This window comes from Oryctolagus cuniculus, chromosome 7 (assembly GCF_051225735.1).
Source record: "Oryctolagus cuniculus isolate XC-2025 breed Fujian yellow rabbit chromosome 7, ASM5122573v1, whole genome shotgun sequence".
Classification (NCBI taxonomy): Eukaryota; Metazoa; Chordata; class Mammalia; order Lagomorpha; family Leporidae; genus Oryctolagus; species Oryctolagus cuniculus.
In genome coordinates this window covers 87,889,004-87,905,323 of record NC_142873.1, presented here as the reverse complement: position 1 = coordinate 87,905,323, position 16,320 = coordinate 87,889,004, and the positions used below count along the sequence as shown (strand labels likewise).

The 16,320-nt window shown below is 43.4% G+C and overlaps 2 protein-coding genes across 12 annotated transcripts in view; one reads left to right on the top strand and one right to left on the bottom strand.

The window, feature by feature from the left end:
* The window catches only part of TTLL7 (tubulin tyrosine ligase like 7), a 159,865-nt gene extending 148,952 nt beyond the window's left edge, over positions 1-10,913 (bottom strand). For 4 of the 11 annotated variants that reach the window (XR_016237231.1, XR_016237229.1, XM_051857530.3 and 1 more), the window contains exon 1: positions 10,235-10,541. The gene's annotated coding sequence lies outside the window, so the exon portion shown is untranslated. Of the gene's footprint in view, positions 1-10,234; positions 10,542-10,630 lie in introns of those variants that run through there. The other 7 variants (XR_016237230.1, XR_016237228.1, XM_051857531.3 and 4 more) reach the window with 3 other exon arrangements.
* PRKACB (protein kinase cAMP-activated catalytic subunit beta) overlaps positions 7,677-16,320 on the top strand; it is a 226,672-nt gene continuing 218,028 nt past the window's right edge. The window contains exon 1 of the mRNA XM_070076958.2: positions 7,677-10,004. Within this exon, the coding sequence (XP_069933059.2) occupies positions 9,845-10,004 (160 nt within the window). The 5' untranslated portion in view covers positions 7,677-9,844. The remainder of the gene's footprint in view (positions 10,005-16,320) is intronic.

Below are 16,320 nucleotides of genomic sequence, written 5' to 3'. Positions count from 1 at the left end.
AATAACTGCTCCAATGAAAAGTATATACTTAGATATAAATGTAACAAAACGTATACAGGATATTAATGAAAAGAAATCAACTAAGATCTAAATACCTGGAGAGACAAACCACATTCATGGATTGGAAGAATCAACATAGTGAAAATGTGAATCCTCCCTAAATTGTTGTATTGGTTTAACACAATTTCTATTAACATCTGGTTAAATAATAAATACAAAATTCTACATTAGATAAAGTAAATAGAGGCTCTTCCACAGACAGCAAAAATCAAAATTAAATTAAATTAATAAAATAATGACAAGGCATTATTAAAAAAAATCTTGTAGACTTTAGGGAATAAGGATCAAAAGAATAAGTAAACAACTGTAACAATACATTTTTAAACTTCCCAAAATAACTAATGCTACATACACAACAAAAGTAATCAAGCGGAACTACATTAAACCTAATTTTTTGTGTATATCAAAGGGCATGATAAACAGAATAAAAGGCAATTTACAAAATGGGATAAAATAAATCACATGCATTTCAAAAGAGTTTACATCTAGACTACTCATAGATATACAACTCCTACAACTGACCTATCAAAAAAATCAAATAACCCTGTTTAAAAATGAGCAAAGATGGGGCGAGCATTTAGTACAGTGTTTGGCACTGCCTTGGATACTCACATCCCATATCAGAGTCCCTGAGTTCAAGTCCTCGCTCCACTTCTGACCAGCTTCCTGCTTATGCACACCCTACAAAGCAGCAGATGATTGCTGAAGTATTTGGTTCCTGTCACCCACCTGGGAGACCCAGATGGAGTTCCTGGTTCCTGGCTTTGGCCTGGCCCAGTCCTGGCTGTTTCGGGCATTTGGGAGTGAACCAGAAACTGGAAGTTGTTGTCTCTCTCTCTCTCTCTTTCTATCCCCACCCCAACTATAAAATATTTGCTAGAAGAAGCAGTTTAATTTGCAGAATGCCTACAAATGTTAGAAGTCATCCAAGTAATTAAATGTCCATATTTGTACACTATTCTGAAAGACAAAGTTTCCAGAGTACTCCCTTTCACCACAGTAGACAAATTCCAAGATCCTCAGTAGGCGTCTGAAACCACTGATAGCGCCAAACTCTTCAGACAGAGTCATACTTCAGGATTCATGGGGGATTGGCTCCAGGACACCCCTCAGATACTAGGAACTGAAGATGCTCAAGTCCTCTCGTAAAATGGCATGGTATTTGCCATCAGCTAAGCTCATCTGCCGTACAATTTAAATCACCCCCGGACCACGTGAAACACCTAACATGATATAAACACTGTGTAAATAGTTCTACACCGTATTGCTTAGGGGATGATGACAAGACAAAACGTCTCTATGTTTTCAGCACAGCAGCAATTTTTTCCCTGTGCTTGGCTGAATCCAGGGATGCAAAACCCATGGATGCAGAGGGCCAGCTGCACTGGTTTTTCCCATACAGACATATCTGTGAAAAAGTTTACCTTATAAATTAGGCACAGCAAGAGGCTGACAACAAACAAAATAAAATATAATAGTTATAACAGTTTACTGTAACAAAAGTTAGGTGAGGTGGTCTTTCTTTCAAAATATCATATTATACTGTAGGCAGCAGCAAACACAGGTGTATGTTTTTCCTTTCCTTTTCACACAAAAGCAGCACTTTATGGCTTCCCTTTGGCATATTTGAATTGCCACCATCACTTCTCTTGTACTGGGGGTCCATTATTAAACAAAATGATGACTACTTGGACACAAGCACTGTGATACCAGTACTGTCAACCTGATAACAAAGAGGCTACCAAGGGACTAACAGGCGGGTAGTGCATCCACAGTGGATACACTCCACAAAGGAATGATTCACATCCTGGGTGGGACAGTGCACAACTGTACAAAATGTAATCAGACTGGAACACCGCACAATTTAAAACATATGGATCATTTACTTCTAGTATTTTCCATTTACTATAATTTGACCACAGATAACTGGAAATACAGAATGTACAATTAAAGATGGTGAAGAAGGGACCACTATACTTTTTTCTTCAGAAAATATGATGATCACTTTCACATTTCCAGAATATATACAGCTGTGATAAGGAGAGAAAATCTCAATAATTTTATATCCAAATCTTAATCTATATTCATAGATACTGCAGGGTGTATTTGCTTAATTTTGCAAGCTAAACTTTAGAACCTTCCTAAATTTTATGTTTATTTTATTCTAATGCTTTAATGTTCTAAAAACAAAATTCCACAGATACATCATTAAGCACAATATAGAGGTTTATATGCCATCCTACCACTAATGAAAAACATACTTAACTTTAAATTATTAATCAAGGATGAAAATAGCTCAACTGGGGCCGGTGCTGTGGTGCAATGGGTTAAAGCCCTGGCCTGCAATGCCGGCATCCCACATGGGCATTGCTGGCTCTAGTCCCGGCTGCTCCTCTTCCGACCCAGCTCTCTGCTATGGCCTGGGAAAGCAGTAGAAGAAGGCCCAAGTCCTTGGGCCCCTGCACCCACGTGAGAGACTCAGAAGAAGCTTCTAGCTCCTGGCTTCCAATCGGTGTAGCTCCTGCCATTGTGGCCATCTGGGGAATGAATGAGCAGATGGAAGACCTCTCTGTCTTTACCTCTCTCTGTAACTCTTTCAAATAAATAAAATAAATCTTTAAAAAAAAGAACTCAACTAATATTATAGATCCCAGATGAATTTTTTAAAGGTTTTTTTTATTGGAAAGGCAGAGTTACAGAGAGGCAGAAGCAGAGAGAGAGAAGTCTTCCATCTGCTGGTTTAATCCCCAAATGGCCACAACAGCCAAAGCTGGGTCAATCTGAAGCCAGGAGCCTGGAGCTTCTTCTGGGTCACATCTGAGATGATAATGTTGTCACACGGATGCAGGGGCCCAAGGACTTGGGCCGTCTTCTACTGCTTTCCCAGGCCACAGCAGAGAACTGAATCTGAAGTAGAGCAGCCAGGACTTGAACTGGTGCCCAGATGGGATACTGGCGCTGTAGGCAGCAGCTTCACCTCCTATGTCACAGCCCTCAGATAAATTTTTAAAACAAAATAATTCTAAAATGACAACCCTATGACATGCACAACAGTAAATTATTCTTTATGTCAAAAAGGCTCATTAAGCACTGATTTTTGACAAGTGAAAAAGCTTTTTCACATATATACAATTCCTTAATTTTGAGAAGCACTGATCCTTCTGTTTCAAATCTTTCTTAATAGTTAAATATCCATTTCTTTCCAGTTGTTGTGGCAAGTTCCGGAAAAATCTGGGCTATATTTTCCCAAAATTATGGTTTCAAGTATGTACATGCTGACCAGTGAAGAAGACAATGAGACCTGAAAGTAGACACCAGAGTTTTGTAAAAACTATTCAATGAACTTAGCTTCCTTTTTTCCTCAAATACCCCAAGAGAAAGAAACCCAAAAAGACTAATAAACCAATAAAGGCCATCCTCTTATTTACATAACAGTAAAGACTAGCATCTAGTGTCACAATTAGTCTCTAAAGGGGGCAGCTGGGACCAACTTCTAATTCCACTATGCTTCTGCATGCTGATTTATCTTGGCTTTTTACTAGCTTTAGCTGAATATTTCTCATTGTTAAAATGGAGGAGATAATATCTGCCAATATTTAGGATTTTAGATTGAGAGATGCTAAGCAACTCAACATTATCATCTCAGATGTGGCCAAACCTAAAGCAGAGCAAAAAAAAAAAAAAAAAAAAAAAAAAAAAAAAAAAAAAAAAAGCCCCTATCAGTTTTATGCATATTGCACTGATAACAGAAAGGGCTCAATTTCTATCTTTTCTCTTCTTAAAATAACTAGTATGTAATGTATTTTTTGGTTCACTGAAGACTTTCTGATTCTAAATATAGACTGAGGTATATGCTAAAACTGTTGTCCTGAGTTTTTAGCATCACTGTCACAGATGGTCACAGATTTTAATTGGTTGAAATTTAGATTTTAAATAAAAGTAATGTGAAAATTACACATGAAAATTTTTCCATTAATTCAATAATTCAAATTAAACCCACAGTTGCTAACTTTTCCTACCAAAATTCCACCTGTAACACATAGTATCAAGATCAGGTCAATTACAGCAGATTTTACACCAAGTTTAACTGGAGGCACTTCAGTTACCAAAGAAAGATAAACTACTTTCAATGAGAGGGCTAGGTAAGCAGCCTTAAAATTTCAATCCACACATAGCCTTGAAATGATCTTGAAGCTGCTACTTGGATTGCTTCTGATCCATCTCCAAATAGACAAATGCTCATTTTAAAGTAAAAGTCAATTTTGCTGCAGGTGCACTGCACATAATGGAATTGGGAGAATTTTATGGAAACAGGCTACTGGCATCTTGTTGAAATAGCTGTGACACCAGTTCACACTCTGCAAAGTAGTGGGTAAGAGAGACGGAAATGTTCAAATTAATCCTTTGTCAATATAATGTTCCATTTCACATGGCCAAGCAGAGGGACAAAAATAAGACAGAAGTGCGGAAGCTTGGGTGCCACAACAAAATTTAGAAAGAAACAAATAATGTGGCTGGTTCAGCATACCCAGTGCAGCAACAATATCATCAACTTCAAAAGGAAGAAGTGCTCAGAGACCTTCAGACCAGCATGAGAGAAAACCAGGTGAGCACTTGATGATCACTTAGCTCTAAATTCTCAACCAAAAAAAATAAAATAAAAAATAGGCCAACCACTTGCTCACAAGTAAAAAGTGGAAAAAAATGTATTTGCATTTGCGCCGCTGCCCATAGAGCCTAAATGAACCCAATGGCTTGACTTTGTCAATTGCTGTGTGTGCTATGAGCAGGAGTGCACAATCAAGTAAATGTCAAATGGGAAGTAAATGCAAGCCTATCCACATTTAACCTTTCTACTTGAACATTAACACATTAACTTTGACAGATAATGCATGAAAGAAATGGAAATAGATTTACCACCTTCCAAGAGCTTAAGTGAATTTTTTTAATAATAGGTGACATGTACACATAGGACAAATTCTGTCTAAAATACTCTATTTGAATGTCCAGCTTCCACCAGAAAGCATCTCTCTCTAGGGACCTGGAAAGAGGAGGTGGCCTCTTTTCAGTTTGCAATGTGATGCTTTAGTTTTCATCATTTCCTTCCAGGTCTCCCAAGACTTCTGCCTACTATAAGATTCTGCCTCTCTGCTCCCTCGCTTGCCAGCTCATTACATTCATCTGCCTTGACTCCCCTTCCACAGGCCCTCAGAGACACTTACCGGCAAGCCTGCCTACATGGATTCCTGGACTCCAACCTGGAGGCCCCAGGAGAGGAGAGATGGGACCTGGAAGAAGCTCAGGGGAAATACCTGTCCCACATTGCGCCACCGCCCCTCTCCTCATAAGGAGCTAGCAACGTCTACCCAACAACTGATGGGGGAAACTGAGGCACCATCTCTCTGCTGTGTGCAGGGATTTCCTTTGGTAGAGGGACACTGGAAACAAGGGGAAGGGAGAATCTGAACGCTGGAGGGGCATATTAGGAAATGAACCTCCCAGTAGGGACTGTTCAAAGGCCATCCCTTGGCAAATGTGCACAAGAGAGGGGACAGAAGTCTTCAGCGTCCACAAGTGTGCCTCTCATTCACCCCTGCATCTTGTACTTGGGGCCTCTGCTAAGAGCTGGGCAGAAGCCCCAAATTCCTGCCCTCACCTATGTAAATTCTCCAAATTACAGTGCAAGAGTAAGTTCTTATCTGTGCCTTGTGTTACCAGGATACTGAAGCAGGAGGCACAAGAATCTAATACAGGGGGGAGGAAGAAGCTGAAGTTTCAAAGAGACAGATATAGCGTGTGGTATGTGTTAAGGAAAGAGAGGAATGGAAGCTTGTGGTTGAGGTCCACAATTGCAACACTAGCATGAGAAAGCAGCCTATCACCTGTGCACCTTCTCCGATTAGAAACTCTTGCTCACCAAACCTGTTCTCTCCCTTCAATTGTATCTTCTCTCCTGAGTCCCAGCAGCCTTTCTCCCAGTCTTCATGACTTAATCATCTTTCTAATCAAAAGAAGAGGTTGTCTAAAAGAGCCACAGACAGATTGGGTGTCATTAACTAGGGAGTTATTGATATGCAAATATTTCATGGCCAATATGTAAATAAGTATTCAAATCAAACATATAGAATCTAGATTTTCAAAACTTCCTTAAACAGTCCAAATCTAACTCACATCCTTTTAACCCAGAAATTTTAACTCTGAGGTTCTATCTTAAGGTACTAACAAAATACAGAAAATAATGGGAAATTATGTATTTTAAATGCTTACTGCTTAACTGTAATTAAATCAAAACTAATGTATGATGTAAAAATATATGAAAAGTAACATACATGGGCCAGCATTGTGGCGCAGCTGGTTACTCCACACTGGCTATACCAGCATCTTATGGCAGAGTTCTGGTTCAAGTCACAGCTGCTCCACTTCCAGTACAGCTCCCTGCTAATATGCTCGAGAAAACAGTAGAAGGTGGCCCAAATTCTTGGGCCCCTGTCACCCACACTGGAGCCTTAGATGGAGTTCCTAGCTCCTGGTTTCAGCTTGGCTCAGATCTGGCTGCTGTAGCCATTTGGGGAGTGAACTGAAAGATGGAAAATCTTTCTCTCTCTGTCATGCCCTTTCTTTCTGTCACTCTGCCTTTCAAACAAATAAATATTTTTTATTATTATTTATTTATTTGAAAGGCAGAGCAGAGGCAGAGAGAGAAAGAAGTCTTCTGGTTCACTCCCCAGATGGCTGCAGCTGCGCCAATCCAAAGCCAGGAGCCAGGAGCTTCCTCCAGGTCTCCCACATAAGTGCAGGGGCCCAAGCACATGGCCCATTTTCTACTGCTTTCCCAGGCCATAGCAGAGAGCTGGATCAGAAGAGGAGCGGCCAGGACTCAAACTGGTGCACATATGGAATGCCAGCACTGTAGGCGGCAGCTGTACCTGCTACGCCACAGCACTAGCCCCAAATATATTTTTACTAAAAAGTAATGTGTACAGCATGATTAAAACTATGTATAGAAAGAAGAGAAGAAACACATCAAAATATTAATAGTGGTTGGCTTTAGCTGGTAAAATTATGATGATTATATTTTTCCCTTTTATGTTCTTATCCTTTCCAAATTGTTCATAATTCTATAATGAGTGAGCAGCATTTTAAAAGGCAATTTTTTTTTGGAAGAGGACTAATTTTACTTGCATAAAATACTTTTTCTGGGTTTGCTTGACAACCAATCCTTTTAATAGCTGTAACCAAGAAATACACCATTTTCTGGAAGAAGGCTTGGGAAAAGGAATATGAAGAACATGAACAAGAGAAACTTGGCCTGCTTAGAAACCTACATCGGGGGTGAGACTTTGATGTAGCAGCTAAGATGTTTGCATCCCATATGGGAGTGCCTGGTTTCAGATCCCATCTCCATTTCCAATTCCAGCCTCCTGCTAATGCACATCCTGGCAGACAGGAGATGAGGACTCAAACATTTTGGTCCTTGCCACCCACATGGGAGACCCAGATTGAATTTTCGGCTCCTTGCTTCCCGACCTGACCCAACCCTGCACTGCTGTGGGTGTTTGGGTAGTACTCTTTATTTCTCTTTCCTTCTCTCTCTCTCTTTCTCTCTCTGCCTTTCAAACAAAATTTAAAAAATAAATAAAGAAAGGGGAACCTACATTAGTTCCTTATGATTACCAGATCAGTAACATATCTCACTGCCTGACATTCAAGGTTCTAAATCATCTGTCAGCATGTATGTAAACAGTGCCCCTCAGCTGAACCTTTGCCTGGCATTCTCTTTATCTACCAAAATCCTTCCCATAACCCAAAGATTGGTTTAATTCACTTCCATCCATAAAGACTTTCCTGATCCTCTGATCACCCTCAATCTCTACAATGTCTCTGAATTCTTAAGGTATTGCTATAGCACTAGCACTTAGGTCTGTACCACTATTTTCTGGAATTAAGCCAATTCTAACTTTATTGTGCTAACTATTCATGTGTAAGTAAACATCCCCCAAGATAGATTTTAAGTTCCTAACACTCAGGAATTTAGATGATCTGCGGCCAAATATACACAGAAAGTGCAATTCTAAAGCCAGGTTGACATTACGCTCATACTTTCAGTGATGTCATCTAAATAAAACAGGATGCCTCTGTTTCAAACACTGCTGCTGACTGTCCAGCACTAGCACATTCACTTTCCTGTTTCCTTGTTTTTAAAATAGCAGTGATGTTGTCTTTTTGCTTATTCATTACTACTAATTCTGCTACTCTTCTTGGGATTAAACAGATTGGACTGCATGCCCCACCAAGGTTCAGTGTACAGCCAACTGTCACATAAACAGCAAAAAGAAATAACCTCTAGAGATCAAACTTGAAGACTCTTCACTGCACCCTACTTATTTTATAGTCTTCTCTAAGCAACAAATATAAATTTGTATCTCCATTTTACATCCTTATGTAGGCAGTAGGCTTAATCCATCAACATCCTCATTCATTTACAAAGGAATTCTCCACTGCGAATGTCCAATACTTTACAAATGATGGACTAAAACAATGATGTGCTTGGCTACCATCAAATCTGATGCCAGTACCTAGAGATAATGAGCTTCTGTATTATAGCAACCTGCCTCTTGAGACATCAACAAGAGGTGCACATCCTAAGAGAATATCCATAAATCATAAATGAAAACAAGTCAAATGACCCACCAAAGGACAGAAGAATGATCTAGAATTCATTATTCTTGCAGAAGGAGTATAGGAGGTCAATACAACTGCTGACTCTGAAGGGCAAGGCAAAAAAAAATCAATCCAGGCCCCCACTAGACAGAACATTTTACTACAACATACATGTTTTGTAGATGAGTTAGTACCAGACTTCCCCACTTTCTGAGTGATCCTGAGCCTTCTCTTTATTTTATTTCCTTAGTCTGTTACATTGGAGTTACCACCTGCTATGCCAAATCGAAGGTTGGTGAATCAAAAATATCTGTTTGTCTTCCTATAGAAGGAAGTAGCTCAGTCCCACACCCTATGAGCTAAATAACCATTCTTACTTCAAATGTTTCTCTAAAGCTTTAAATTTTCCAGATTTTTTACTTTCCTAATTGATTTCTGAACACTTGAGCATCCACCATATATCACTGCCAAAAAAGGTGTTGCACATCTGTTAGAACCTAGCTGTCCAGGCAACGTTGTCCAGATATTTTCCCCATACTTTCTTTCTAAGAAAAATAGGTTTTCTTTTTTAATTTTATGCTAAAGGAGCAATAGTTCCACATGCAGTAAGTTTACAGGTTGTTGTTGCTGTTGTTTAAGGTTACTACTCTGAAAATTAATTCCATGTTTAATCACTAATACAGTATGCACACACAAATCTGGCCACACGACTCAAATGCAGTGGGAGGTCCATGGACTTTAAAGGAGACTTGTATTCCGATGCCTGTTCTGTGACCTTGGGGATGTAATTTGACTTCTCTGCTCCTCACTTTCCACATTTGGTAAGGGGTGGTTGCGATGATTTAATGAAATACGATCCGAGTATATAAAAGTAAGTACCGAGGATCTGCAAGTATCCTTTCCCACCTCCCTTGAATCTTTTCTTTCTCTGCTAGCACCAATCAAACCCACCCTGAACACAAGACAAGTTTGATGGGGCGTCTTTCCCATGAGTCAGGGGAATGCTGCGATAGGAAATGAAGCGTAGGACCGCACGAATCTGGCATCCGACGGAGCGAGAGGCACAGACGCTGAGAGGCACTGACAAGCAGCCCTGGACTTCTCTCGCGTGTGCCAAAAAGACATGCCTCTGACACACTTTCAAGAACTCAGCGTATACTCACGGAGCTTTGCACCAGGATGTGGGGACAGGGCGGAATTACGGAGCGAGCCGACAGGGAGCCTCCCCGCCCCCACCCCGACCCTGCCCGCCGGGCTCCTGCACCTGCAGCCTGGGAACTCAGGTAAGAGCCTCACAACTGACTTCGCCCCCTCCCCCATTCTGCCTCCACCTCTCGGGGCGCGGATGGTGCTGAATCATGAGCGCGGACAGCAGCAGCAGCTCTCCGTCCGTTGCTCCCGGAGGGGACACTGTCCCCAGGGCAGCGGCTGCGGCCTCCGGAACGTGGGAACGGTGGAAGGAGGTTGCGGGGGGGAGGAGGGAGAGGGCGGGATGGCGGCAGCAGGTACTCACTGGGGGTGAGGGCAGCCAGCCCAGGTCCTCACCTTCCCGCCACGGGCCGTCCCTCGGCAGTTCCCGCGCTCCCCGGCTTGCCCGCGGGCGGCTCCCCAGGGCCCGGGCAACCTGCGCTGGTGGTCCGGCGATGCCCTCCGCCTGCCCACCGCCCGCGGCAGCCACGGCTCGGGGCTCCTACGCTCGACCAGGAGCAGCTGGAGCAGCTGTCGCTGCCCTAGGGGGTGGTGGCTACCGACGGGCCAGACCATTCGCCCGCTGCGGCCGGGGGTGCGCAACGAGCGGGGAGGCGCGAGCGGCGAGCGCCGGGGGCTGGCGGCGGTTGGGAGGCACCACGGGCGAGGGGGTCTTCTGCCCGCGCAGAGCCAGGAGCGCTCGGGGCCACGAGGTACCCACCGAGGAGCCGCTTGCTCGTCCCGGTGACCGACTGAAGCCGGCGCTCGGGCTTCTCCGGGCACCCCCATTCGCGTTCGCCTTGGTCTGGCTCTGGGCTCCTCCCGAACGCGGCCAACAGAGGACCTAGCAACGGGAGTGCTTGGGCGGGGTCCCTCCCGAGGGGATGCGAGGGGCGCTGCCCGCCGGCCTGCGCCGCGCCGCCGCCATCTCCTCGTCTTCCGCCGGGCCCAGGACACCGGTTCCCGGTGCACGTCCGACGGCACAACCAAGCCGGACGTCCCCATTGCTTGGAGGAGCGCCTCAGATCTGTTAACCTCAGCATCCCTGTGAAGCAAAGAATGAAGGAGTATCCAAGGCGGGCTTGAAAGTTAGCAAATAAAATCAGGTGGGGCCCCCACCCTGTAGGCACTTCGCAAATAAGAGAGGAGGGACAGTGGGAATCCCAGAGTTGCTGTCAAGCAAATGTTGAGTCACTGCAGGTGCAAAGTGCAGATGGAGGAAACCCTTTTCAGCATACAGAACTCTGCAAGGTTATGGAAGAAAGTCAAGGATGTTTGAGATTAATACCTTGCTTGGAAGGCAATCGTGTCCTTAGATAAACTTTATAGACCTGGAGGGTCTTTCTTTAGAAAATACGTGATATGGCAAAATTAGAGTGAGGGAAAGATAGAGTCCGAGTGGTTGCAACGGTCGGGGCTGGTCCAGGCCAAAGCCAGGAACCTGAAACTCCATCTGGGTATCCCACATGGGTGGCAGGGGCCAAAGGACTTGGGCCATCATCCACTGCTTTCCCTGGCACATCAGAGCTGGATGGGGAGTGGAGCAGCTGGGACTAGAACAGGTGATCATATGGGATGCTGGACACTTTTTTTGTCCCCGCCCCTGGAACAGCCGGGATTTCCAATTTCATCCCCTCATTTATGCTTATTAAAAACTCCTGTGCAATTGATAATATTGCTCCCATTACCTAAACAGAGAAACTGTGTTCTGAGTTTGTTGTGTTAGGTTCAAGTCCCATAGATTGTAAGTGAAAGAGTGGGTATTGCTTCCTGGAGTCTTTGACTAGGGCCATTCCACTAGAATGCCTCTGAGAAAGGTGCACATTAAACCTTATTGCATATATGATTGGCATTTGAATGTGAGTTTAACTTAGCTTTAGAAAAACAGGGTTTCACAATAAAGAGAGGGGATTCTTAAGTATCTAAGGCAGATATTACCCTGAGGTAGGAATAGGCATTAGGAAGAGTCTGGGCTTCACTAATCTGCAAATCAGAACTGCAGAATTGCAGTTAGAGTATGAGCATTTTAAACCCGTGATTAACACACCTGTGTCCACTTCAAAGTGCCTGGGTTCAGTTTGTGGCTCCAGCCCCTGACTCCACCTCTCTGCTAATGCAGACCCTGGGTGGCAGCAGGTGATGGCTCAAGTAATTGGGTTCCTGCCTCCCACCTGGGAGACCTGGTTTGGGTTCCTGGCTATGACTCCAGCCCAATCGCTGCCATTGTGGGCATTTGGGGAGTGAATCGGTATTCATTTTGTCTCCTCCTCCACTTCCCTCTAACATAACATTTGTTTTTAAAAAATGGGCACAGCATTGTGGTGCAGCATTTTAAGCTACTGCCTTTGACACCAGCATCCCATATGATCACCTGTTCTAGTCCCAGCTATATATAAATAATTCTTATTTGAAAAGCAAGATTGAAACATGTTGTTGGGGTCTTGTGAAGGTAAGGAGGGGTTATTGCCCTCTGGTTATTGACTTTTATACTGTCATTTGCTCGGTGTAATACTTCACACTTACACTGTCACTAATAACATTTTACTTTCTCAGTCTTCCAATTCTTGGTAGTAGCAAGTTTTTTTTTAATATTTTGTAAAGATTTATTTATTTATTTATTTGAGAGGCAGAGTTACAGACAGAGGGAGAGACAGAGAGAAAGGTCTTCCATCCACTGGTTCACTCCCCAAATGGCCACAATGCCTGGAGCTGGGTGGATCCAAAGCCAGGAGCCAGGATCTTCTTCCAAGTCTCCCACATGGGTGCAGGGGTCCAAGCAGTTGGGCCATCTTCTAGGCAGTAGCAAGTTTTTTAATGGACCTCATGTCACGTTTCCTCTTCTTACCTTACCAGAATTTATAGAAAAACTATCAGGGATAGTAACAATTCTCACACCACCTCAAGAGAGCTTTTGAGAAATTAGGAATAAAATTATGTGGTGTCCCTATGCTATGCCCCCGTTAACTGCTATTATAAACATTTACACATGAGTACAAGCACAACAGATATGCCCAGAGCTCCATGTTGTGAGGAGCCAGAGTACTGGGTCCCCAGAGAAGCCAGGCAGCTGCAACTCAGAGCCAGAGTGCACTGAGCCTCATCAGTGTTTGAGCCTTCTCCTCGTGTGCAGTTATTTCACTTTCAAAGGCAAACATAACAGGAATAGAACAAGAATGGACGAGGTGCCTTTGCACTAGTACTTTTTCTTTTCTTTTTCTTTTTTTTTTTTTTTTTTTTGTTTTTTGTTTTTTGACAGGCAGAGTGAACAGTGAGAGAGAGAGAGAGACAGAGAGAAAGGTCTTCCTTTGCCGTTGGTTCACCCTCCAATGGCCACCGCGGCCGGCGCACTGCCGCCATCGCGCCGCCCTGATCCGATGGCAGGAGCCAGGTGCTTCTCCTGGTCTCCCATGGGGTGCAGGGCCCAAGCACTTGGGCCATCCTCCACTGCACTCCTGGGCCACAGCAGAGAGCTGGCCTGGAAGAGGGGCAACCGGGACAGAATCCGGCGCCCCAACCGGGACTCGAACCCCGTGTGCCGGTGCCGCAAGGTGGAGGATTAGCCTAGAGAGCCGCGGCGCCGGCCGAGCACTAGTACTTTTTCTAAGATGCTAGATGATAAGGCTGTAGGAAAGAGGGAAAAATCGTGGGTGGTCCACATAAGACCCTAGGGAAATTTAGAATTTGTCCTTCTTGGACCTGATGGGCTGATGTTCTCTCTCTCCATCAGTTGACATCCTTGGAGTGTATATTTCCAAATCAAGGAGGAAGTGGAATTCTCATGCTAGGAAACTGTCCAAAGGAACAGAGGAATTGAGGGAAGCGGAATGGCTGCATCCTCTGTTCTCCCCCAGTCTTTGAATGATTTTGAGCCCCCTGAGGATGGATTGGTGGGGTCAGAAGCTGAGGAGTCATTTGAAAAGTCACAGATGACTAAGAAGTACACTTTGAGCCTCCTGACAAAGTCCAGCACAGAGCTGGAGAGAGAGCCATTGTCTCCCTAGTTTGCCAGGGATCACTGCACAGCAGGGAGCTGCTTTCCCGGCAAGAGCATATTCTCATGAAGCACACTGCTGGCCAATACAAGGTCAAGGTAACTTGACCAGAACCCCAGAGCAGTAGAGAAGGAGTGGAATTGTTCCTGAGCAGCTGAGCGATAAAACTGAAGATTTTCTTCATGAATGAGGGAGCCTTGGTGTGGGAAGATAAATGTTACATAAGACTATTGTTGAGGCTGGCACTGTGGAGCAGTATGTAAAGCCACAGTCTGCAACACTGGTATTCCATTTGAGTGCCTTAAGTCCCAGCAGCTCTACTTCCAGTCCAGATCCCTGCTAATGCATCTGGAAAAGCATGAGAGGATGGCCCAAGGTCTCAGGCTCCTGCCACCCACACAGGAGACCCAGAGGGAGGTTTGGCCCCCAGCTTCTGCCTGGTCCATCCCAGGTTTTTGAAGCCATTTGGAAAGTGAACCGCAGATGGAACATCTCTCTCTCTGTCTCTCTGTAACTCTACCTTTCAAATAAATAAATCTTTAAAAAAAAAAAATTGTTGTTAAACCTTATTTATACACTGCCATTAAAGTGAATTCAATCATATTCACAAACCAGCTTGACCTGGGACATTCAAAAGGTATTGTTTTTTAGATGATACTAGTAAGAAGAGAGGGAGAGAGAAAATACTTACTGCCTTTGATAAATCTTCAGTGTGCATCACACAGTGTTAAACCTTGATTCAAAAATTTTTAAATTTTTATTAATTTTATATATACTTTACTTAAGAGGCAGAGAGAAAGAGACACGGGAAGGGAATAGATTCATTCCCCAAATGCCTGCAACAGCTGAGTGTAGGCCAAGCCAAAGCAGGAGCCAGGAACTTAATCTGGGTCTTCCACATATGTGGCAGGGTCTCAGTTACTTGAGCCACCACCTGCTGCCTCCTGGGGTGTGCATTAGCAGGAAGTTGGAATCAGGAAACATAGCTGGGATTCGAACCCGGGCACTATTATATGCAATGAAGGCATCCCAACAATTAACCACTAGGCCAAATGCCTGCCCCTTGATTCAAGAATATTCATAAAGTTCCTAGTATGTATTAACTCCCATTAAGGCATCTGATACATATCCCCAATTATTCCTGCTGAAGAAAGTATTTAATAATGTCATTCTTGTTTGCTGTTAACCAGCACCTATTAAGCTGTTGGTGTATTTGAGATAAGTACTATCACCATGTGAAGTAAGTACTACTTCATCCCTATTTTATAGATGAAGAAGCTAAGAGTTACAATGGTTAATAATTTGACGAAGGCCAGAAAGAGGCAAAGGGATGTTTCAAACCCAAACGTATGATGTTTCTCTCCACATAATTTTACTGTTCCCTGATACACAGAAAACAAGGTATACATTGCATGTTTCTCTGCTGTAGAAAATCTATTGTTTATTTATTTTTAAAATTTATTTTCAACTTACATTCATAAAATGAGTTATTTCCAAAAATAGGATTTCAATGAAAGTCTTCCCTACTGGAACATTGGGTAGCCTCTTCTAGATTTTTGTGCCCTCAAAAAAGACCCTGAAATAAGCAGTGATCCTTGAAGCAAAAATGTGGTCAGTGATCCCTAAAATTCTTGCTACAGATTCTGATGGCACAAACTCTTGGGTAAGACTCTGGATTCCATAATCTTATGAAGCTACATAGGTGATTCCAGTGTACAATCAAGTTTGCCCAGACCACACAGGGCAAGAACAAAATGCAGCTCACAAAAAAATATGCAGTCTCCCAGATTCAACATTTTTTTTTTTTTTTTTTTGACAGGCAGAGTGGACAGTGAGAGAGAGAGACAGAGAAAGGTCTTCCTTTTCCGTTGGTTCACCCCTCAATGGCGCTGATCTGAAGCCAGGAGCCAGGTGCTTCTCCTGGTCTCCCATGGGGTGCAGGGCCCAAGCACTTGGGCCATCCTCCACTGCACTCCCAGGCCACAGCAGAGAGCTGGACTGGAAGAGGGGCAACCGGGACAGAATCCAGCGCCCCGACCAGGACTAGAATCTGGTGTGCCAGCGCCACAGGCAGAGGATTAGCCTATTGAGCCAGGGCAATGGCACCATATTCAACATTTTAACCCACCATTTAATGACAAGGAAGTGGGGGACTGGTATTTAAAATCTATTGTGTATAGTTTTAAACTTTTTATGTAACAGATGTATTTACTAAACTATTCAGGACCATTTTTCAGTGTTGCTTTGATCATTCCAGACAACTCTTCAAAAGCCCTAATTACCACTCTATGTAAATATTTGGACTTTGAAGACCTCTTCAATAAATACATAGTACTTTATGTAAAAGAAAGCAGAGTAATGGGAACTACGTTAAATCTGTGTATTCACTTTTTTGGAGAATTGGCATGTTTATAACATC